General features: G+C 48.6%; 9 protein-coding genes across 9 annotated transcripts; 4 read left to right on the forward strand and 5 right to left on the reverse strand.

The window, feature by feature from the left end:
- Positions 1-904: 904 nt before the first annotated feature.
- On the forward strand, positions 905-2,700 carry J7337_012599 (uncharacterized protein; the record flags this gene model as incomplete). The annotated part of the gene is made up of 2 exons (XM_044830111.1): positions 905-2,116; positions 2,380-2,700. 2 exons carry the CDS (start codon positions 905-907, stop codon positions 2,698-2,700), a joined length of 1,533 nt encoding a protein of 510 aa, XP_044675027.1.
- Positions 2,701-3,206: 506 nt separating this feature from the next.
- Positions 3,207-4,981, reverse strand: J7337_012600 (uncharacterized protein; the record flags this gene model as incomplete). The annotated part of the gene is made up of 4 exons (XM_044830112.1): positions 3,207-3,575; positions 3,625-3,933; positions 3,989-4,390; positions 4,445-4,981. The coding sequence occupies 4 exons, from the start codon at positions 4,979-4,981 to the stop codon at positions 3,207-3,209; spliced, it is 1,617 nt and encodes a 538-aa protein (XP_044675028.1).
- A 2,794-nt stretch (positions 4,982-7,775) lies between these two features.
- J7337_012601 (uncharacterized protein) lies at positions 7,776-9,357 on the forward strand (the record flags this gene model as incomplete). The annotated part of the gene is made up of 2 exons (XM_044830113.1): positions 7,776-8,076; positions 8,237-9,357. 2 exons carry the CDS (start codon positions 7,776-7,778, stop codon positions 9,355-9,357), a joined length of 1,422 nt encoding a protein of 473 aa, XP_044675029.1.
- Positions 9,358-10,536: 1,179 nt separating this feature from the next.
- Positions 10,537-11,661, forward strand: J7337_012602 (uncharacterized protein; the record flags this gene model as incomplete). The annotated part of the gene is made up of 2 exons (XM_044830114.1): positions 10,537-10,834; positions 10,883-11,661. 2 exons carry the CDS (start codon positions 10,537-10,539, stop codon positions 11,659-11,661), a joined length of 1,077 nt encoding a protein of 358 aa, XP_044675030.1.
- Positions 11,662-12,698: 1,037 nt separating this feature from the next.
- On the forward strand, positions 12,699-14,145 carry J7337_012603 (uncharacterized protein; the record flags this gene model as incomplete). Its single annotated transcript, XM_044830115.1, has 3 exons — positions 12,699-13,278; positions 13,326-13,579; positions 13,630-14,145. 3 exons carry the CDS (start codon positions 12,699-12,701, stop codon positions 14,143-14,145), a joined length of 1,350 nt encoding a protein of 449 aa, XP_044675031.1.
- Positions 14,146-14,942: 797 nt separating this feature from the next.
- J7337_012604 (uncharacterized protein) lies at positions 14,943-15,266 on the reverse strand (the record flags this gene model as incomplete). The annotated part of the gene is made up of 1 exon (XM_044830116.1): positions 14,943-15,266. The coding sequence occupies one exon, from the start codon at positions 15,264-15,266 to the stop codon at positions 14,943-14,945; it is 324 nt and encodes a 107-aa protein (XP_044675032.1).
- A 1,425-nt stretch (positions 15,267-16,691) lies between these two features.
- On the reverse strand, positions 16,692-18,303 carry J7337_012605 (uncharacterized protein; the record flags this gene model as incomplete). The annotated part of the gene is made up of 2 exons (XM_044830117.1): positions 16,692-17,947; positions 18,000-18,303. 2 exons carry the CDS (start codon positions 18,301-18,303, stop codon positions 16,692-16,694), a joined length of 1,560 nt encoding a protein of 519 aa, XP_044675033.1.
- A 2,694-nt stretch (positions 18,304-20,997) lies between these two features.
- J7337_012606 (uncharacterized protein) lies at positions 20,998-21,850 on the reverse strand (the record flags this gene model as incomplete). The annotated part of the gene is made up of 2 exons (XM_044830118.1): positions 20,998-21,422; positions 21,472-21,850. 2 exons carry the CDS (start codon positions 21,848-21,850, stop codon positions 20,998-21,000), a joined length of 804 nt encoding a protein of 267 aa, XP_044675034.1.
- A 416-nt stretch (positions 21,851-22,266) lies between these two features.
- Positions 22,267-24,111, reverse strand: J7337_012607 (uncharacterized protein; the record flags this gene model as incomplete). The annotated part of the gene is made up of 2 exons (XM_044830119.1): positions 22,267-23,581; positions 23,639-24,111. 2 exons carry the CDS (start codon positions 24,109-24,111, stop codon positions 22,267-22,269), a joined length of 1,788 nt encoding a protein of 595 aa, XP_044675035.1.
- Positions 24,112-24,235: the final 124 nt, after the last annotated feature.

Genomic DNA, 24,235 nt, shown 5'->3' on the forward strand with positions numbered 1-24,235 from the left:
AGGCCAAGTATTCTAACCGCTGTGGCATCATTCAGCCAATGTCTGTTATGGGTAGCCAAAGCCTTGTCCGAATTCCTATTGAGCTCATTGGCTGACCATATGCAAAGCCCAAATGTCTCGACCAGGGGTCTCAGCCGCAATTCAGGGAGGGCTTTATATTTCTCAAATGCGTACTGAAGAGATATCAGGCTCGGCTCAATTGAATGGAATCTCAGCCTTCAGTCATTATATGGAATAAAATGCATTTCCTAGCGTCTCCTCGCCCCAAAGATATCTTGATTTCGTTTGAAGCCTATCCTTGCTAATATGGACCATGGTCAACCCTTCCAAACCACGTTCAAGAGTGAGGGGAGTAAGGAAAACCACTTCATATATGAAATCACCAGAAAGCCGCAATGCATCTCGAATCCGACACTTACCAAACTCACCAACGGCGTCTCGCCATGAACCTCCAGGTATACCGAATTGGGGAGAAGCGCCATCACGATCCGACATCGACTTGAAACCTTGGACAGGCCAAGAGTCTATCCATATTTCGGTATTATCTCAGAGAGAAAGCACATCGACATTTCGGAGTATCCCTGACATGGGTCATCGTAAATGGCTCGAGTCATTGGCTGCTTATCGAATTTCTGCGAATGTGTCTGTAGATGTCCTCGATTCGGAGCTTCCAATCGTTGACGTCGACATGTCCTCTGTCTGGGAAACGTTAATGAACGCGTGTAGGAAACCCGCTATTGATCATACTGGTAAGCAAGCTTTTATACCTCTGGGACGGCTGCTTCGGATTCTCAGCCCCCGGAATGTTGAAAAGATACTCAGTCAAAGCTTCACTGATGAAATTTTGATGAGTCTTGTCAACGAGGTATATGGAGCTAATGGCGAACCAAGAAGACTAAAGATCATGGCTACATTGATATTGATCAATGGACTTAATTTTCTACTAGACTTTGTCAAAGCAAAGGTAGAAGATAGTCAGCTCCCACTTACTGTTCACCGACGAGGACAACAACCTATCTTATACGACCGTGAGAATAATGAGATAGAGTGTTCAAAGAATTGGACTTGGTCCTATCCCGAAGCCGAATACTTTACTATGAAGCAGATGCAACTATGCAGCCTATTCTGCACTATCGATGAAGAAGAGCAGTTTATGGATCATTTTCGACTCCCTGCAGATTTTGTCCTACCATTTGTGGATTCTGATCCCCCTGTAATTCGGTCTGGAGGATATGGCAAAGTCACAAAGGTCTTTATAGAGCCGTCGCACTTATGGTACCGGGGTACATACCCAAAACCGGAGTGTTTCGCTATCAAGGCTGTTCAGCACAGCTCAATAGACCATCCGAGTGAAGCAGACTCTCTCGCAAGACGCCTGGTTATCAAGAAGCTCGCAGACAGAGAACACCTTCATCAACTGCTTTTCTCCTTTCGTCGAGCTGACTATTACTACCTCGTTTTTGAATGGGCCGACGGCGATCTCACCGATCTATGGGAAACGATGCCAAGCTTATACCGCCCTGATGTCGAAGAAGACGCGTGTTGGTTCTTTCGCCAATGCGCCGGTATTGTGCAGAGCTTGGGTAGTCTTCACGAGCAACGCTCGTCTTACACCGCCAGCACCGTGAAGGAAATAGTTCACGTCGCGCTGGAAGGAAAGTACGGACGGCACAGCGACATAAAGCCGCAAAATCTGCTTTGGTTTAGTGATTTTCAAGGCGACAAGAAAGATCACCTGGTTATCGCCGATCTTGGCCTTACCCAGTTCAACACATCGCAGTCAAAGTCACATGTGTCATGGGCTGGTGTCAAAGGCTATACACAAACCTACAAAGCCCCAGAGAGTGAAGGAAGTGGTAGGATTGGAGTCAGATATGACATTTGGTCTCTTGGCTGCGTCTTTCTGGAGCATGCGTCTGTGTTTCTGATGAGAGACAAAAGCTGTGTCAGGACCTTCTCAAACAGTAGACTGAAGGAGGATAAGTATCTGAACAGGTCTGGGAATTATCATGGCGATACTTTCTACAATTTGATCAGGGAAAAGGATTTAACAGATACATACACATCAATTGGAAGCAGTGGCATTCGGGGAGAGGTCAAAAAGACAGTCACGAAAGTAAGAATCGTATCAGAATCAGTCCTTCATCGTGAGCTAACAACTCATTGCCATAGATGATTCAAGATCTCAAAAACCATATATTATGTGCTCCTTCGATGTCTGACTTCCTAGATCTCATCAGCGAAGGGATGCTAGTACCGGATCAGTCTGCTCGATATACTGCAGGTATGGTCTTGAGAGCTCTCAGAGATATCCAGGTCCATTGTGACCAGGACCCCAGGTACGCTTGCTTATCAAGACACTTGCCATTGAAGGATCAGTTGAAGTCAATTCCCGATAGCCAAATTCCCTCAAGGCAGTCTCGGATCTTGGCAGGTATCTCAGGAGGGCAAGAGGGTAGCAGGGCCAACTTTGGTTCGTCTCACACGGAGTCAACCGGAGATGCGGGGGCTGCTGATCCAGAAGCGTTGAAGATGCTTAATGAGCTGCGTCATATGAGTAACGATATCACTTTGTCCCCGGAAAACTTACAGCTTCAGATACCAAAGATTCAGTTTGATGGGTCTTTGGCAGGTCTTTTAGAGGAACAAAGCCCTATCAGCGATTTAATCGAAGGAATCAAGTCCCTTTCTGTTAAGTAAAGGACTTGATCGCCGCTATACATTTTTGTGGTCGTCCTTTAGGCCGAGGATTCAAATAGACTTGATACCCTTTCTTTTACTTTTCACTATATAGCCTTGGACTGAAACAACTACTCTGATGTCAACTAGCGGTTTGGCCCTTGCCCGTTGCACCATAGAGCAGAACCTTAGTCGCTGGCTTTAATCCTACTTGGTATGCTAGAACTTTAGACACACAAAAGGCCGATAATAGTGGAAATGATGAGCTTATCTGTCCAAGATACTCAGCTTTTTTATTTCCTTACAGTCTACAGATCTACTACGCGTCTCCAGAAGGATAGAGTCTCTGGAGAACTATTATGATGCCCCTTCTATAGTAAAAGCTCAACACCACAGCAAGTCACTCTAAGTGATTAAGATATAGCGCATCTGTAACCTTTGGGTCTATTCAACCTCTGTTTCCCTTCTATGTCTATAAATGTGTCTATTCGTTTCATATAAGATCGTTTCTATCCCTTAACCAAGCTTCAAACCTCACCACGTTTATCACTGACGTCCTCGAGGTTCTCCGATTGGCTCAGTTCGCCCTTGACATCAGATCTGAACTCTTGCTCCTCCTGCTTTAGTTGCTCTTTGAGGATCTTGTCTGCCTTCCAGATTGGCTTGATCTTGAAGAGTCTGTAAACTTGCTCCAATGGAATTCCACTAGTCTCAGGAATGAGGAAGAAGGCGAAGATGAAAGCGAAGAATGACAGCGTCGCAAAGAACATATAGACACCGTACCCCATTGCAGCAAACATCTGTTCTGTAAATCGCGAGACGAGGAAGTTGAACAGCCAGTTGCTGGCGGTCGTGCAGGCCTGAGCAAGGGATCGGAAACTGGGGTCGAAGAATTCCTTGAAGCTGGTTAGACAATGGACCAATATTTGGGAATGCAATACTTACAGAGTTGATGACCCAGGGCGTACCATTCCATGTAGGAGTGTAGACAGCGGTCCAGAGGTAGAAGAATACGATAGCGGCGATACCACTGCCAGTCAAATGATCCTGGGGGTTCTTGGTAGGGTCGACGACGTAGATGTATGCACCCAATACCCACATACAGATAGAGCCAGTGATACCACCGATAAGCAGAAGTTTTCTTCGACCAAGCTGGTCAACAAGGAAGAGAAGCCAGACAAAGGTCATCACAGCCTTGACGACACCAAAGATGCCTGTCATGACGTTGACAGTATCATGCTGAACTCCAATACTCTGTGAAAAGTCAGACAGGTACTAGTACAAAGTGCGGCCATGGTTATAAACTTACGGAGAACACGGTTGGGGAGTAGTAGTTGATGGCGTTGATTCCAGAGCCATTCTGCCAGAAGAAGAGCATACATCCCAAGAAGAGACGCCACATCATATTTGGTCGATCCTTCAGAGCTTGGAAAGGCTTCCACAACCCAATGCCAACAGTCGACTTCTGGATCTCATGAGCGTGATCAATAGCTGATACTTCTTCGGTAATGTAGAGGTCCGTGGGTGGGAGCTGTCGAATCCAGCAAAGGTTCTCCATAGCCTGTGTTCTGCGTTCCTTGAGGAACAGCCATCGAGGGGACTCGCGAATCCAAAGGGTTCCGAGGAAGAGAAGACCCGACGGGATGATCTGGACGGCGAAGGGAACGATCCATTGCTGGTGGCTTTCGGGCATGTGCTTCTGAACACCATACTATCCAGACGTTAGCAAGTGTACAATATGCAAAGGAATAAAGTCTTGACTCACGTTGATCCAGAATCCTACAAGGCCACCAATCTGCCAGCCAAGCTCATAAAGACCGACCAGACGACCTCGAATAGCAGGAGGCGCCAACTCAGAAATGTAGATAGGGATGATGTTGCTTGCGAAACCAGTTCCAAGGCCTGACAAGACACGACCTGCGTATAGAATTCCCAAGCCAGTGCTCGAGTCGGCACCGCATTGAAGGCCAGCTCCAAGGGTGAAGGTAGCGGAAGCGATGGCAAGACACCATTTGCGGCCAACCCAATGACTCATAACGTAAGTGAGAAGTGCGCCGAAGAAAGCGCCAGCAATGAAAAGTGAAACGATGTTCTCACTGATCAAGTTTCGCTCTTCGACTGTCTTCTTATCGATCCCAAACTCCTTCTTGAACGAATCAAGCGTAATAGTCGTTCCAATGAAGGCACTTGTGTAACCGATCATGTTGGAACCGCACGAAGCAACGACAGCAAGCACATAAATGCGCCAGTTGTACACCGAAGGCGGTGTCGGCCTATCTTCAGCAAGAGTAAGGATACCCATGGTTACAAGGTCAGTATGTCCGTGAGTTATTCGAGCAGAGGAGCTGTCGAGACAACAAACCGACTCCAGATCAAGAGCTTTATAGGAATCAGTGGGATCCGGGGCCCCGACTTTGAAGAGGTGAGTCTTTGCTCTTCCCCATCCTGGCAAAGTTTTCTTCTCCATGCACTACGTTGCAAAGATGCCCACATTGCTCTGGGGCGCTGGAGTCGATGGAGCAAATGAGTCGGGCCGGACGAGCGTTTTCCCCGTATGGGGCAACGAGATGAGATTGTCGTCGGTGTGCTTCCGCTATCTGATCAATTCCTTCACGTAATTTCGATTGAGCTTAATGAGCTTAAATGATTGGTAAAATCGGCAAATTGTGTCGTCAAAGAAATCTGTTCCTGAGTCGTGTTGACGCCTCTTGCGGAAGCGCGGCTTAACGGCTCTTGGCTTCCAAGCCATTTGAGCCTCATATTGAGCCTCAACATCCACTACCATCGCCAAGGACAAGCCATTTACCGCTGTAGAGCCAGTAAAGCCCTCCGGAAAAGGACCTCGACCTCGCGTAACCCCCACTATCCCCGTCCAATACCCAGACCCCGGACCATCCGGAGATCAGCGCGGAGAAAAAAACTCAAGGCGTGTCTGAGTCTCCGGCAAAACCTTTACCCCACAGGGTATCAGTCTTTTCCTCGCCAGAGGATAAAAGCTTCGATGGGCCACGTCAAAGCTCGAAGGTGACACCAAAATCGGGTACCGGCACGTCTAGCTGATCAATTACAGCGTTGTCAATGGCATCTGAGAGGACCCTTGACGTCAGCTGCGTTGGGTGACCCCAAATTCCCCAAATTCTGTGGTTGAACCTTGATCCGGGGCCTCCATGGGGGAATAAACATGGAGATTAGCTATGCATAGACTAATAAACCCGAGGAGATGACTTTATCAGTAGGGAAAGGATTCAAATCCCGAAGGAAACTTCTCAATGTGCATGGTTGAGTACAAACGATATCCACTGAAAGGGCCAATGAACTGAGCGCCGTGATCGGATGCATCTTGAAAATGTTTGCAGTGAGACGCGTGTACGCCAAAGAGATAAGCAACTGACAGTACTTCCAGAGAACTGTTGCATATACTATTCTTTGGAGTTGACGCGCGTGTAGGGCTCGCTCTTGAACTGACGGTTTATTGAATGTTAGTTTGGGATTATTGTCAGAACGGCACTTGTTGTTAAGTCGAAGTGTCCGTATCGCTCAGTCACTCATCACATCCAGCAACAAATCACGCTACATGCTTGAGAGAAGTCATAATTAAGAGACTTGAACTATAAGAGATAAAGGCGATTTGGATAAAACGATGACCTCTTCGACTTCATGATTATGCGCACTGCAATCTTATCTAGATGATCCAGGAATCTACCCTAGAACAATGAGATGGAGCGTGAGGCCTGGTGGATACGCGTAAAGTACGCGATTAGGCAGGCCCTGGATTGTTGGGCCATCGTCAGCTCAATCAACAACTTTAGCAAACAGCTCATGGTTCTCACTTATCATGGCTGACAAACACCCTTTCAAAGTTGTGATTGTAGGCGCGAGCGTCACTGGGCTGAGCCTGGCAAACATGCTCCAGGCCAATCTGTCTCTCATGACCATTGGACCGACAAGGCTTCGATATTGAGTCTCGAGTCTCTTAAGGTCAACGCCTTTGGCCATTTCATCCAGCCCATCGCCATTATCATGATCGAAGGCTATCGCGAACGAAACAAGCTCACGCCTCTTGGACTGTAAGAACTCTTTCCTTGGGTAAGCAAAGTGAAGACTGATAGTGTCTAGACCTTCCTTGTGGCTCATGCTCTTTCAACACGCCGGAATTGGAGGCGCCATGCCTTTCTACTATCTCATTTATACCCTGATATCAGACGCCGAATCTTACTGGTGGCCTCTGAGAAGATTCGTTCCTCTACATCACGCCAGCTATATTTTATCTGCGTACGTGATGTCAGAAGCAACTCACGTCGGTCTTGTTTTGTCAACAATGCATCTCCCCAAGTGGATGCAGGCCGCCAAGTCATTTTGGCCCTTACTGGTTCCCGTATTGGTCGGAATGTTGGGATCTTTCTATGACCATAAAACTGCACGAAATCTGAATACAACACTAAGAGTCGAACTAAATATTCTAATTAGAGTATACTTGGCTGCTGGACTTTTCGGTACTTTGTATCATTGGTTTGCCATTATGCAAGCCGTTCGCAACGTTGACCTCGACATAATACTCAACTTCAGCCGGCCGATTATACTCGAGGAGTCACTCCATATTCTAGTGGGGCAGCAGGGCGGACTACTTGCATACTTCCTAGCGTCGTATGTGTGGACAGTTCAAGCTATCTGGGATTTGTACAGAGTTGGACGAGCCAACACGAACCTGTTCACTACATCACTCTGGATCATGCTTGCGTTTGTGACTTTTGGACCCAGTGCTAGCGTTGCTGGTGTCTGGTATATATGAGAACATGTTATGTCACGGACAAGCTTTCAGCGAAAAGAAGGGAAATAAGGTGTCAAAATCAATTTCATGATGGCGGCGCCGTCAAGACTAATAAGACTGGGCCGTCTGAAACAACTTCTGATTGAGGCGCTATCTGATAAGATAGCGATGTTCGATAAGATAGCTTCTTATCGCACGTGCCCGCAAGCTGATGGCGTCTTTTGATCGAACTGTCCATCGAAGATAACGATAGAGCCGCAGCCGGTATATCAGTTCGCAATGATGATCTCGGGATAAAAACAAGCTCAATTTCTCTCAATTACAGGATATGGAGGAGCACGCGCGTCAGCCTAGCCCCAAGCCGGTGCAGCCGGTATCTCGCAAACGCGTCGCGCCGGTAATCTCCGTGCTAACCCTATGCCTCTTTGTCAACCTGTCAATGAGCCTCTATCAACTCCCCTCTAATCGATTGATCGAGAGACGTCTTTGCGTAGACTACTACGTCAAGAATGATCCGTCGAAAATCCAGCCTGGTGGCAGCGTTGATGAAAAGCTCTGCAAGATTCGCGAGATAGAGAAAGACCTGGGTCGGATTCAGGGCGCGATGGAGACGCTTTGGGTGGCCGGAGGTAAGCCATCCATGTACTCGATAGCATGTAACCTGCTAATGCGATGAAGACTTCATCATGACTATACCCCTCAGCTTTCTAGCTGAGAAATGGGGCCGCCGGGCAGTTCTCAGACTCAACCTTGTTTCGCGTTCTTTCATGTTGCTATGGGCTATCATAGTCGGCTCTTTTGACACCCTACTCCCAACTAAGGCCATCGCGGTCGGCCCCGTGCTTTCAGTCCTTGGCGGAGATTGCGTCTTTAACTCTCTTACCTACGGCCTTGTCTCGAATTTAACCGACGACCATGTTCAAAGAGCAATTTACTTCGGATACATGAGCTCGGTGTCTTACGTCGTGGCCTTACTTGGGCCTGCACTAGCTTCATCTACCATGACCTTATCGCTATGGCTACCGTTCTGGATCGGCATAGTCCTGCTCTCATTGGCTATCCCAACCATACAGATGCTACCCACGCATGGAAATACCGACAAAGTAACCGATGGCGATGATGAGAGCCAGCATGAACCTCTCCTCTCATCCCCTCGTATCAAAGCCCAATCCCATCATGAGCCGCTACTTCAGTCTGTCATTGACCGTCTTCATACAATCAAAACCATCATCGTCAGCCACCCAAAGAACTTCAGCTTGTTGCTATTCAGCTTCATGCTTACATCTGTTGCAAGCTCAGACACAAAGCTTCTTGTTCAGTATATATCTGCACGTTACGAGTGGACATTTGCTTCCGCTGGGTATCTCTTATCTGGGAAAGCAATCGTCAACTTCTCGTTACTCACCATCGTTATTCCCAGGCTTTTGCGATCTGCACGTCAGGTGCGACATGAAGACATGGTTGAGGAAGCGGATAAGTCAAATATTCGGAACGCTATGTACTGTCTTATCGCATCTGTGTTTGGCGCCTTGGGCATTGCCCTTGCCAGCAGTATTTGGATGTTAATCCCCTCCATGTTTGTCTACGCCCTTGGCTCTGCCCTCCCTATATTCACCTTATCCCTTCTCAAATCTCCAGTCATATCGCCGCCTCATTCTTCCGACTCTTCCGATCCTGAACCTCACATCTTCTCCATTGTCATGCTGGTAAAGACAGTTGGTTCGCTTTTAGGGGCGCCTTTGATGGCAGCGCTCTGGGTCCGTGGTCTTGGGATTGGCGGAATGGCTCTCGGTATGCCGTTCTTCGTCAGCCAGGCATGTTATGCTGTGGCCATTTGGGTTTTTGTAAACATAGAAGTAGACCGTGATGTATTAGCTGCTACCGAGCGGAGGAGATGCAGCCGAGACTAGAGCTCAGAGATTGCCAGCTCTCAGTTCATTGCCAATCAAGACATGTTCGCGATCTCCTAGTCATGTCGAAATGCTTTGAAAACCCAACAAGAATGGCCGGGTAAGGCCGGCATGTTGGTACGAGGAACAGCCATGCCATCATGGTTGCATTTCACAACATTGAAGGATATGAATTGCTGCCTCCGGTTATTTCTGGATGCAAGGGCTCATGAAGTTGCAGGGTTCAGTATGTTTCTGGAGATGATATTCGTGGTGGCCCTGGGCTTCCTGAGACATGCAGTCATCCACCAATATCACCGCAGCCGCCCTCAGTAATCATGACCCCCACTAGGGTCTTGCCTCAAATACTACGTAGATCAGTCGAATGTCCGAAAATAGATGGAGACATAGAACAGCATCTTGCGGAATCCGCGTATAGAAGTTGGCCGCCATACAATAGTTGTTCAGCGTGACGCTCATTTGAATCAGCCAGCAAAACAACTGGAACATCACTTAAAGTTGCTGCAATTCAATGACCTTAAAATAGACTGAAAAGAAGCTTTTTACCGCAATTATAAGCATAACAAGCTCGCCAAGTAAAGCTCGGCGAAGAACGCCAGACGTAAGATCGCGCGGTTAAGCTTAACCCTAGTCAGGGGCCGCTGTTTCAGCATCGGGGATTTCTTCAAAAACCGACCAGTGATCGACTTGTCGTCTCATTTACGTGCAGGGGCCCTTCACAAAACATTTCCTTCTGATAGGTGGCAATATTCGTGTTTGAAACGAGCCGCATGGGCTGTATCAATTAAGAATTTTGCCATGTCAAACGGTGGGTTGTTTCAGTCAAAATGATCCACCTATCTTCAGAACGACAAGGCGAGTTCCGGAATGTGGGCAATCTGATGAGCGAGAACTTGGCTTCTGGGACAATCTGGGGTGTATGTCACTGAACTAACGAATGATTCCTGGCAAGTGACAAAGCTATAAGATTCCAAGACATCTCCTCCACTGAACCCTCTTTTTGTTTTGTGTCTCATCATCACTTTCTTTGCATTTTATTTCACTCTTTCGACAAGCTGTGCTTGGTCATTCTTTATTTGTCTTAACCATTCATAAAGTATTCACTGGTTTGATACCATTTCCTGTCTTTTCGCTCATCTTTCGTCACATACCAAGCACTCTTTCCTACCAATCATCAAAATGCAGTACCGTGTGATCATGGCGGTCACTCTGGCCATTGGTGCCTATGCCGCTCCCGCTCCCCTCATCACTGGTGCCCCATCTCTCTCTCGTCGTCAGGATAGCGAGGGTGGTTCTGGTGGTTCTGGTGGAAGCAGTGTTCTCGACGCTCCCATGACCATCGCTGCCGGCGAATCATTCGACGGTGGCAATGCTATCTTCGACCGTGGTGTTTCTTGCACAGGTCAGGAGGAGGGCGGCGACTCTGATGCCGTCTTCATCCTCGAGAAGGGCGCCACTCTTTCCAACGTCCGCATTGGTAAGTTCAATTAGTCATTTTCACTCCTCGCCAGTCCTAACTGTTCAGGTCCCAACCAGATCGAGGGTGTTCACTGCAACGGTGGCTGCACTCTTAACAACGTCGTATGGGACGCCGTCTGCGAGGATGCTTTCTCTATTAAGAAGCAGGAAGATGGTGAGACCACTACCATCAACGGTGGCGGCGCTACCGGCGCCGAGGACAAGGTCATCCAGCACAACGGTGGAGGTACCGTTATCATCAAGGACTTTGTGGTCTCCCACTTTGGCAAGCTCTACCGCAGCTGCGGTAACTGCAAGGAGATGCCCGCTCGCCACGTCGAGATCTCTGGTGGTTCTGCCAGCGATGGAAAGATCCTTGTCGGCATCAACCCTAACATGGGCGACACCGCAAAGATCTCCGGCATCCAACTCACCGACGTTCCCAAGGAGTGTATCACTTTCGAGGGTGTCACAGACGGCAGTGAGCCCAAGGAGGTTGGCACTTGCGACGGCTCAGGCTCCGGTTCTGGCTCAGGCACAGGCTCTGGAGAATCTACTGAGGCCCCTGCTACCCCTACTACTCCTGCCGAAGGCTCTGAGACCCCTGCCGCATCTGAGGTTGCTGACCCTGTTGAGACTTCTACTGATGGCTCTCAGGGTGACGACCAATCTGGCGACAACGATGATTCTGATGATGACAACAAGGACGACAACTCTGCCGACGAGAACAAGGATGAGCAGTCCGACAACGAGAACCAGGACCAAGACTCTGAGTCTGAGAACAAGCAGACCCAGCCTTCTCAGCCCAACTTCAACTTTGGAAGTGGTGGCTTCGGTGGTTTCTAAGCGAACCTTATAATTTGGATGAAGATACCGTGCAATCTACCCAAATAGGTCAGATGTACTTGAAGGCATCAATCACAGTTAAAACTTGTGTTCTTGTATCTATATAGTGTTGAGACAATTATTGAGGCGCTACCATTGCTTTACTCTCCTATGCGACAATGACACCAATGTTCCTGATCACTCACGCTCGTCAATGCGGTTCCTAATCTAATACTACCAACAACGCATACCTGAAAACATTTACTTGATAGAACAGAAACACTCAGCAGTGAAGCAACGCCAGAACCTCAGGCAGCGTGAGCTATTCCAAACGCAGTAGTCGCCGGAAACACGATGCCAAGCAAGAAACGCGTAAAACCTAACCTCATTCGTAGCGAAAACAGGATGAGAATCCGCGGTTCGTATCCGTTAACTATGCGAGACTTGCATGACTGTCAAAATGTGACAGCTGTCAGTCGACCGGGAATCCAGGCCTGAGGCTGAGCTTGGAACTGTAACAACTCGTGTCTTATTGACTGCCAATAGGTCAACAGCGGATCACCGCGCCGCTTCTGAAGGGTTTGATCCTCTCTTTGGTGGCATGCTGTTCCCTTGGCGGCAGGTCTTTGGTGACGTATTCACCAACCTTCTTCATCTGTTCCTGGGCATATCAAGCATGCTCACACCATCTTGATCAAAACTGTTCAAAAGTCAACAACATTTCGACCACAATGACTTTTCATCAATACTTTGAAGCATTATATGCCCAGATTTGTATGTCTTGGTAAGCACGTGATATAAGCAAATCTGGGCCGTAATTTGGATACTCACGATGCTATTGGGTCAACATAGCCCCGAAGGATTCAGTCAGTTCAAGCGGCGGGTAATAGCCTCGCTCATTTCGCTAGCTCAACTGCGCCTTTTGCTTGGCTCACGCTGCCTAGCGCGAACCAATTTTTGTCTGATGATAAAAAAACCTTCGCGTCAGCCCAATTGTTAAATCTGCAGTGACCTTATCGATCATCTCCACACTCGTTTCTTATTTCCGTCTTAACACAATGGGTGCACTCCAGAAAGGTGCTGCTGGCCTTGTGCTGTTTTTGGCACAGGTTGCGCCTGTGCAGTCTATGAAGCTTGACAGCAAGGATGGCATCTTAGACGCGTCCAAGGGTCTTGCTGGGGATCTCATCAGTTTCTACAAAGGCAACGAGACTGGTCAAACCCCTGGTCTGCTTCCTGAAAGGACTATGGGTACAGATGGTTATTATTGGTACCAGTCGGGTGCTTTCATGGGGTCTTATGTCGACTATTGGCAGTTGACAGGCGACAAGACCTACAACACGCTCGTTACGGAGGGTATCCAATGGCAGGTTGGCAAAGGAAAGGATTTCATGCCAGCTAACAACACAGCGAGTATTGGTAACGATGATCAGTCCATTTGGGCATTTGCTGCCCTTACAGCCGCCGAATATGGCTATCCCGAACCCTCCGAGGGTCAACCTCAGTGGCTCGACCTTGCCATTGCAGTCTGGGAAGAGCAGCGTGCGAGATGGGACACAGAAGTTGAGCAGAAGACCTGCAATGGCGGTCTTCGATGGCAAATCATGATGACCAACGCTGGTTTTGATTACAAGTCGAGTATGTTATCTTATCAAGTTCAGCCTTCAAGTCACTAACCTATATAGCACTCGCCAATGTTCTCTTCTTCAATCTTGGTGCTCGTCTCGCCAGACTCACATCCAACGACACATACGCCGAGTATGCCTCAAAGACTTGGGACTGGCTCGAGACCAGTCAGCTCATCGACAAAGAGACCTGGGCAGTCTATGATGGTGCTCAAGCTACAAAGGCTACTAAGAACTGCTCCAACATCAACCAGATCCAGTGGTCAGCCAATTCAGCAGGGTTGACCATGGGTGCTGCATATATGTACAACTTTGTAAGTACAAAACTTGATAATGAAGGATTTTCAGACTAACTGATCTCTAGACCGAGGGATCAGACGAGTGGAGGGAACGTACCGAGAACCTCTCATCAGCAACCTTGAAGACATTCTTCCAAAAGAATGGAGACTTCAACGAGGTTGCATGTGAGAATAGCAAAGGGAAATGCCCTCGCGACATCGTTATGTACAAGGGCTTCACGCACCGATGGCTTGCAGTGGCCACGCAGGTCGCCCCCTTCACATCCAGTTCCGTACTCCCTGTCCTTCGAAAGTCGGCAGAGGGTCTGAAGGCAGATGGAAACGGTGACGATGCCATGGAACAGACGTTCTCCAACTTTGTTGCTGTTTCCAATCTGTTGATCGACGACTCCTCTGCTCCTGGTCATCAGAATGAGACCAACAAGGCGGACAAGGCGGAAGACTCTCCATCTTCGACTTCTAGTCCTGCTTCCAAGTCATCGTCTGCTGAAGCTGAGGGTAATTCCGCCATTAAGCTTGCAGGCTCAGGCAGCTTCCTGGCTTTTTCCGTTCTTATGATGGCTTTGCAATGGATTCTGTAGAGTCATAGCCGAGTAGGGTTGAAACTTGAGATGGCTTATTGCTTGAGTGATGCAAGTTGACGTGTATGTAGATTTATGAGATGCAAGAAACAATACAATCCTTTGAAGACACGTCTGCATACTAATTGCTCATCCGGTTTGGGCGACATCACCGTGATTCCCACTGAGAAATGAGACAACATGATCGAGCCGGAGCCAAATCTAGGGTCCGGTGGAGACTGGCGATAGCTTCTAGACTTTTGGCCCGCATCGGAGGCTAAGTGGACCTCGAGAAACTTTCCGAAGGTCCGGTGGAAAAGAGACCGAAGTATACCGAAGCTTGGGGTTGATGGTGGATCATTGTGTGTTGGAGATCATTTCAGCACCAAATTTACAATCACAGATGCGCATTCAAGTTTAACAGGTTATCGATCATTATATACAGTCGCTAGAGCTATAAGCGCCCAGTTTTCAGATCCGGGCTATGTACAAATCGAGGAAAAGTCAATACTCTGCTCGGTCAATCGCAGCTGCTTTCCTTGCTTAAATCCAATGATTCCCTTGCCATAGTTCGCTCCAAGATTCATTCTTTCAGAGATCTCAATGCGACTCTGGGATATACAATTTCTGGGGATTCCTTCTCATTTCGTGAAAAGACTGGGTATCCATGGTGTAGTAATGGTATGCTGGGGCGTGGTGGAACGTTTCATATCGTCATTCGTTGGGATAAATCCCGACGCGATGGGTTATAGCAGTCATCTGGAAGATGGCTATGTCTTGTTTGTGGTGGTGTGTGTGATATTATGGCTACTGCTCCTCTATTGTCGGCCAGTAGGGATGGAGATGCCAGACCAGCGAGGAGCAGATGAAGGCTCAAAGACGTTGGTGCCCAGAGGAGGGTCACGGCTGGTAGTGGTAGCGGAGACGCTGGGTGTCTGAGTAACGATGGTGGAAGTCTCGGAAACGTTGACACGGTTGCCCCAGAACTTATCCATGATGGGGTCATGAACAGCAGAGTCGCGAGTGCTGGAGAGGTTGCGGCTGGCCTCGGTGGTGCTCAGTCGTCGAACCTGGCTAAGTCCACGGAGAGCACGAGGAGCAGTGCGAACACCGCGGGAGAGAGTCTGGATGGAAGAGCTCATGATGAAAATGTTGGAGATTAGAGTGAGTAGATGGACGTATTGATCAGATAAGAGATGATTTGGAGTAGAGAATATGGGGAATTCGGAGTCCTTTCAATCTACTTATATCCTTCTCGGGCTGGTCCCCGGACTGAGGGTGCTTCGGCTCGGATGAAGGGAATGCGCCTGGAAAAGGAAACTCCCCGCAACAAAACTCCCCGCACTATCACCGGTTCACTCCGCATTTACCCCAAAGTGGCCTGACATTTAACCTGGAACCCGATGTCGGTAGTTGTTTGCCCAGGGCGATGGGACAGTGACATGTCTGTCCATGCAATGAGACTACAGACCAAGGTATAGAAACTTCGAGGGCCTGCCTCTGGATATCTTGCATCGTGATGATCTGCCCATATCCACCCCAGGCTTTGCGGCGTCAGGCCATCCGATAATGCAACGGTACCACGACATATCTTTCTGACCAGTGAGGTTGGTCGATGATCGTACCCTCGCTTTTGGGTTCCAGCATCGTCAGTAGATGGTTGACCGTCGCTTCCAGCGAAGAAGATGAGGCTTTACCCTGAGCCACCTAGACAGCGGCGCACATAGGGTGATTATTAGATGCTATTTTCGCAGGTTAACCGAGCCGTTGTCACCCAAGAGAAGATGGTGGGTGTGATTCTGTGCCGCGCCGTTGAACTTATCCAGCCAGTACCCTTGCACGGCGGGATCGATGATTGGCTACGGAGTACTTATAGGAGATTCATTCCCCCTATTTCTCCTACAAGTTGCACCATTCTCTTGACATGATGTTTGAGAATCATCGAAGCACTGAAACAGACAGCCAATGATGTGAAATGGTATGATCATACTGTATTGGCTACAATGGATTGCAGAATATGACATGAAGCTCTTTAGGCCCCCAAGCTAAGATAAAGACAAAGAAAATCGGACTCTAGCATAAAGAATTTGTTGAGTAGTTGCTCGCAGATAAAGCAATTTTTGGATTGCATCATTACCTTCCAGATCATGGAACCGATACCTTGCGCCTCGGAAACTATCGTTCACCCCGAAAAGCAGAAACAGAAAAGCGACAGACAAAATCATGAGAAGTGCGCATATGGAATAGACAAGAGTGTCCCAGTTTCATGTCGATCAATGAAGGTTGAAGAATACGATACTTTGAAAACGTAAGTTGTTGTCATCAAAGGAAAGGATTACATAGCCCACAGTTTTCTGTGGGCGTCGCCAAGGATCGTGTTGGATGTTGTGCATCGTTGTGATCGTAACAAGTCGCTTTCAAAGGCTGCGAGAACGCCAAGTATGGCCACTCGCTTATCGCCGTCGAGGCTGGTTATGGCGTTGCTTCCTTTCGTTCATACCTAATGATTGTTATACTCGGTCGATGTATCAGCTATGGGGATCGTCCTCAGTAGTACCCGTGGCCTCTTATGACAAAGAGTTTCTGCCACGTCGTCCACGGCGAGATTCATTGGTGACTGTCTTGGTAAGGGCGTTATCCACCATGACATCGTCCTTCTTGATACTTCTTCGTGGAATCCAGAAAAGCTGAACTGCTCCGATGATAGCTACAACAACGCAGCTGAACCATGCTGACACGGAACCTGACAGAGCATAGAAAACTCCAGCAAGGGGCGGTGCAACAGTACGTGCCAAACAGGCACCAGACATAGCCAAGCCATTGACTCGGCCAAGCACCTGAGGGGATGGCGTAGCATCCTTGATAAGAATGAGAGTAACGGGTGCCACTATCAACCCGCAAAAGCTCTGCATTAACAACGATGCGTAGATTCCCAAGGAGACAACTGGTTCGCCGAACGCGGAGAGGAAAGGCATGAGCATGTAGGAAGCAGGATACATGATAATCATGCTCACAAAGGAATGCCATACTCCAACACGGCTGACGAACACGGGGAAGATGACGGCCTGGATAAACAGACCCAGTACTCCATTCACTGCGAGATATACGCCGACATCGTGTACGGTGTAACCAAGACCACCAATCCAGTCGATAGCTCCGCGTTTCTCGGAAGGATCGTCAAGCAGATATGTGGCAAGAAGACTGCTTGCAGCCATCTGGTGATACGAGAAGATAAGCAGTGCGACGATGAGCATCATAATCGTCTTATTGAACGTCCGTTCACCGGACTTGGCCTGCTCGTCCTCCTGCTCCTCGTTAGGGGGTGTGAGAAGATCCTGAGGAAGGACGATGGAGTGCACAGTTCCGAAAGAAGAGCGGCGGAGGTCGATAAAGTCGTGTTCGACTGCCATTCCAAGACTGGACTCGGCGAAGCGAGGTCGTGATCGGCTGGTGGAGGGTGACATGTGTCGACGGCTGCGAGAAACGGAGGTGCGGACTGCAGAGCGTCGGAGAGGTGTGCGCTCATCGATTGATTCGAGATCGTCTATGGCGGGGACTGCTTGGTAGTTAATAACGCCGTTCTCGCCCTCGGATCCGGGCTTGACAAGGGTCTCCTCGAGAAGAAAGAGTCCTTGGATAACCGCGATAGCTACCACGGCCACTGAGACAAGGTTAGGAAGCAGGTAAGGATATCGTCCAAACAGTCCATCCTCGGAAAAGATTGAAGGATAGAATTTGGCGGGTTGAGCGAGGAAACCTCCCATCGCAGACCCGATGATGCCGCCAAGAGTCCAGACGAAAGGCTGTACGGCGTAGGCCTTGGCTGCGAGCAAGTTAGCATTTCTGTGATGTCCATGGCTCAAACGGAAACTTACGCTCATGCTCAGGCAACTTCACCATTTCAGCGACCATGGTTTGCATGACCGACACGTTTCCATTCAACGCGCCGCCGACGAATCGTGCAAGCAGAGCAACCCAATAGCTCTTGGCCAAACCGAAAATGAGACTCGACAAAGCCACGCCAACAAGTCCAAACAGAACAACAGGCTTTCGCCCAACGCGGTCCGACAGAATACCCCATCCCATCGAGGTCAGCGCCTCAGCGACCGCATACGCCGAGACGAGCAGTCCCGCGTAAAGTGAAGCATCTTTCTCAGCAATGCCCAAATCCTTGACCATGACAAACGTGTAGGCCAGGATGGAATTAAAGGCAATCGGCTCCGAAAAGCGACATATTGCTGCAATCGTGGTTAGCGCTCGCTCGCTCGCTCGTGAGATTATCATGGGTGAGCGGAGGGGTCCGCCATGGCGGTGAGTGAGAGTGAGAGTGCGCGCATACCGAGAATTAGAAGTTGCCTCGTGGGGAAAGCATTAGGATCTTTGTCTTCCCTTGCTCTCAAATTCATGATATTTACAGCGAATCTCGGGTGTCTTTTCTTCTTCTCTGGAGGAGCAAGGGCGTCAAAGTTGCAGGACCTGAAAGTGAAAAGAGAGTCCAAGAAAGAGAGGAAGAAAAAACTCTTTTGGCGGGCCTCATGACTCTCAAGTAGCCTAACAGAAAGTCCACGGCCGCTGAACCAGTGCACGCACGCTTAGTCTATGGTACAACGGCCCGCAAACCGACTCGGTGCAACGTAGCGCTACTGTAGCCCCCCACGCAAGTTTCTTGCAGGCGTTGCCACCCCCCGGTCACTGCAATTCACAACATGCAATGGTTACTGTATCACTTGGCAGCAAAACGAGGGGAAATGATCCTGGTTCACGGAGAATCTCTGCTAATACTGCGGATATTCAGCGCATCATCATTATCGCTCCATGCAAGACATGAGCTAATGGAATGGGCGTTGGCGGAGATTGAATGCCTCTGCACATTCCCGCGTCAAACCCCTCCCTTCCCCTGCTCATTACTCATGATCCCGATAGCCTAGCACCAGCACGAATCACTCACTGTAAGAATTTGCTTCTGTTTAGGCTTTGAGCTTGGCTGGTGTCTTCTTCTTGACCGCTCGGTTCATGGTCGGATGACAATGCAGTACATACAGTAGCCTATCTTACCACAATGCGAATGTGGTGGCAATCCTTCATCGTGAACGCTTGTTTGCCACCAACAAGAGGCAAAGCCACTTCCCCTCGTCGTGATGAATGTGATGTCAAACCGCATGCTCCAGCTGTCAAAGTGTCAAACAAACTCTAACAATCACAGCGCAATCTGCAAAACACGACGACATATCGCATACAATTTCATCACAATACCGATCCAATACTCACCGAGACCAATCAAGATTTATGTCTCACAGCACCCAGATCTTCCGTCGCACACCGTTCTTCTGCCGAGTGACGACCCGCCCATCTTTCATGTGTGGCGAAACAGAAATCGTTCAACACTAACGTCTAGTGGGAGGCGAGCCAATCGACACCGGGTTTTCACAGTTATCATGCGGGCAAAATGAGGCTGAAAACGGCAAAGACGATTTCATGCGACAGGATGATGTGGTATCGGTAGATGACAGGCGGGATCCAGATCTCGACTGTTTCTTAGCTTCCCTATTGAGGTCTGAGCTTACTCTGGTCTGCGGGCTTCTTTTCACCGCACGAGCCAGGGATGTCTGCCATATCGTATCGAGAGATAAGCACGATTAGGCGCTGAATCCCAGGAATTGACGGCTATATGCAGAATAATACATCCGGTCCAATAAATCGCATTCTGCGAATTATCGAGAGGCTGAAAAGCACAGCATTAGTTCATGAATATGATACTTTCGTGAGCTGGCCTGCTTGGTACTGTACCTACTGTTCCCCGCTCGCTCACCGGTCTCTTTAGTTCCTGGTGGCTGGGGACTGGCGCTTCGGCCTTGACAACGAAAATCGGTAATTGATCGATGCTTGTTCTACAACGTATGATCCAGCTTGTATCCATGGAATGATCCTTGATGATGCGCGAATATGATACAAGCTCCCAAAACCGTGTTACGGGTACTTGGGTACCGTTCCCGTGCGGCAGAAGACACGAGCACGTGAATTTCTCAGACCGGTATGCTGAAACCTAGCATAGAAAGAAATCCAGCTTATAGAAACCAGGAATGATGCACAAAGGACAGATGCCAATGAGCTGTGATATTGTGTCCGCCGGTGTATCGTCTCCAATGTCACAATTCGGAGCAAAACTCCCTAGCCACGGCAATCTTTGTTTCTTGTTAAACACTGGTTGATCACCCCGGCATGTGGCTGACCCTTTGTGCTCGTCAAAGAAATTGCTTTTGCTCCATGTGCGACAGATCATATCGAAAACCGTACTGCTGATTCATTATATACTTCTGTATTACCGTCGCCAGCAAATACGGGTCGGTAGCACGAGCTTCGTATTGACGCTACCCCTGCAATGTCTCAATATTTTATGCACGGGGAAACAAGCATCTGCAGTGGAAACGTGGTTTACAAGACTCATTGGGACCAGTCTTATCGTCATAGAAGGTGAAACAAATGCGGCACAATGTCTTGGGCGTTGTTGAGCCGCTCCGTTGGTTTCACTTGTAATTTCTTATTCACTGACTTGTCCCTGTATCATATTGTGCGTGTTGCCTCGGTGATTCATCAGACTGGCATCATCGAGATCTTCACAATACTTATCCGTGCACTGGAATGAGCTTTACTTTACATGCTGTGTCACCATTGTTCCAGAAACGGAGGATATTCGAGTTGGGGGTGCACAGATTTAGGAGTCGGAAATGTCTCAATTAATTTTGGAGGAGCATAGATATCAATGCCAAGATTTAGGTGATATTAACAACAGGCCGGCGGCAATATTCGACCATGACCATCGTGAAAGATGAATTATACTTCATCTCGGTTTTGCATGTTTGCCCGTCTGCAAGGCTATGCAAATTTGGTCTTGGGACGTTCCTGGAGCTCCCCGTCCAAGATAATATCAACCTTCTCGTTGTAAAAGCAGACCAGTCGTGCAATCGCTGCGCTCTCGAGAGTTGGGTGATTATAATACCAAACCAGATTCTCAAAGGTTTTCCCGTCGATCACAATGTTATAGTATTCGGCCTCGCCCTTGTATGGACACTTGGATTTGACGGTGCTTTTAGACAGGACAGTCTGATCAACAGCAGACAGTGGAAGATAGTAACGAGTCGGCAAGCCTGTCTCCAGGAGATGCATGGATGATGTAGCTTTCGCAACTGTTTTGCCGTTGACTTTAACTTCAATAGGACGCGTGGAGTGAAGTATATCAACTCGCTTGAATGGATCTTTCGCGTGGACGAAGATTGGTTCATCTTCCTCAAACCATTGATCTGCCATCCGTCAGCAAACCATGCCGTCAAGTCATACTCGAAAACTTACCTATACTGCGAAACTCAATCCGCACCATATCAGAAAGTGCCCCAAGGGTCACATCTTGAAAGAAGTGCACAACATTGTCCACCTTTGCCTCCTTGATACTATCATGGGCTGGGATGACGAGTTGAGCTATCGCGGCCCTCTCTTTGAGCTCCACTGAGATGTTCTTCTTATCAGCCAGCTTCGCGTTCTTCACATCAATCGCCGGCACATAGATAGTGGGGAAGCTGTCATGTTCCCAGACAAATACTCCGTGAGTTGTATCCACAATAGTGGTATGGTTGTGAACGGCCCGCAAGCGGCGGGATGTCTGCATTGTCTTGCGGGGACCATGCTCGATCAGGCTCTGAGCGAGCTCAACATAGCGGGAAGCACTACCCATGCTGAAATGTAGCTTTATCTGTTTATTATTCGAAGTTCTGCGTTTCTTGACTGAAGATATGATAGTTTCAAAAGATGTTGGGTGTACCCCGCTCAATGACGCAGACATATTCCGGATACTGATGTTGATTTATAATCATCGCTGCAGGAAGACTAACTCAAATATGAAAATTTCTATAATGTTTTAAATAGCTGTTCATATCGTCTATGTCTATCAAATATCTTTCGAGATGTAAACTGTTCTCACTTTGTTGCAAGTGTATTGCTATCTCAATGTACTGATACTAACTTAGAGCTTCCGCCTACTATGTTTTTACACTATCTAGTATCTGGTATATTGGTCATAAATATACAGTCACGACTATCTGTCTCACTGAAGCAGCATCAGATGCAACAGAGATTATAGCCATAGGTAACTTAACTCCCTCTGCAAAGCTTGCCTGTATCTAGACTATAGTCCCAAGCATCACTTCCGACTCCAGATAAAACCCAAAGACTCTCAGTAGGGTCATACTTCTCCTTCACTTCCAACAGACGAGAATAGAATGGTCCGTAGAAGTCCGTCTTAAAATGCGGATTATAGGGATTTGCCTCGTTCATATACGCTCCAGTATCTGGCGCCCATTCCTGCCAGAGCTTTTCCTTAGAGTCATTAAGCTCACGTGCTCCTTTCGCCAGTGTCTCTGCCGGTGTAAGAGTACTGTCGAGAGTCAGACTATAGCTCATGGTATGGAGATAGATTGATCGCCATGCTGGTAGAAGCGCGCCTCGCATGCTTTTCGGCGTTTCCGCAGGACCCGGTCCACCCTGCAAGCCGATGACAGCCATACCAGATGCTTCCGGGTCAGAGTTTGTAAGCATCCGCTTGAGATAGCTAACCAGCACCTTCTCGTTCATGTCGGATGTCTCCCGGCGGCCAAGAAGTCGACTGGACGGCATGGAATAAGCTCCGGCCTGGTTTGAGCCTCCAGCATTCAAGGCTTCGAAGAACTCCTTGTATCGAGGATAGACAGTTGTTTTGGAAGCGACGATAGATAAGATGCTACTGTCGTTACCAGCAAAGGCGTTGATCTTGTCGATAGCCATCTGAACCAACTTTTCGGTGGCTGTCTTTGACTTGTTGAAGGCATAGAACCCCTGGTTGATGCTGACGCCGGCTTTGTAATTGCCTTGTACTACCGCCGCACCGGCTAAGCCAGCATCCATAAGATCAGGGAGCAGGCGCATTAACTCTGAGAAAGCGTTCCAGGTCGCTTCGTATGCAGCTGAACTGTTACCACTTGGAGACATAGTGAAACCGGTTTCGATGACACTTGGCGCGGGATAAGCTTTCAGCACGTATTCAGTAACAATACCATATTGTCCCGCGCCACCCCCTCGAATGGCCCAGAGCAGGTCCTGGTTTTGTGTGGCATCGGCAGTGAGTATGTGGCCTTGAGTCGTTACAGCTCTCACTTGGTATATGTTGTCAGCGGCCAAGCCGAAGGTGCTGGACAATGGGCCATGACCACCACCTTGGATATGCCCTCCCAAGCCAACTGTGGCATCATTACCACTGACAATGACGTGGCCGTACTTGAGAGCGTGACCAACTGCATCACCATAAATGAGACCGCTTGCGGCGATGAGCACGGTGTCTGTCTTATTAGTCCCAGGTACTCTCCAGTTCGGATCGAACTCGACCCGTTGCATGTGCCGAGTCCAAATGGACAGAGAGTGTGCACCACCAGACCTGTAAGAATATTGTTAGCCATTGTTTAAAGCTTCGGGTCGGCAATGAAACACAAACCTTCCGGATAAGTCATGGCCAGTTCCCTTGACAACGATGCGGATGTTTCGGTCTGATGCCCATTTGACAGCGAGAGCGATCTGCTCATCGCTCGTCGCATTTACAACATAACTTGGATATCCACCGAGATGGCAACCACGCGTTTTGTTGTAACCCGGAGCCCCAGGAGGTAGGCAGGAATTGTTGGCGTATAATGCGGATGAAATCGACTCGGGGAGGTTGGCATGGAAAGTCGACTGAGTCCAGTTGGCCTCAACGATGTTGCAGTTCAGGGGTGAATCAAACGGATTCGTCTCGTAACAGGAAGATGCCGCTGGGCGTGTTTTGATGAGAGTCCCACCGATAGAGTTATTCAACGCTGCCCACTCGGTTTCGATAGGCCAAGTCGCATCGAACGGTGAAATCTTACATCTTGGCGGCTCTGTTGGGGACGCAAGAGCCGCTGAACATAAAAGAAGTGCTAACAAACGCATTCTTTCTATTGAGTTGATGTAAAATCAGTGCGCAAATGTCTCTTGTTTGTCGCCTCTTCTGGATGCAATCGGCTCTTTTATAGCAATCTCAGTCTCGCTTGGCAAGGAACACAAACTACCGGGA

The sequence above is a fragment of the Fusarium musae genome, chromosome 10 (genome assembly GCF_019915245.1).
Source record: "Fusarium musae strain F31 chromosome 10, whole genome shotgun sequence".
Lineage (NCBI taxonomy): Eukaryota > Fungi > Ascomycota > Sordariomycetes > Hypocreales > Nectriaceae > Fusarium > Fusarium musae.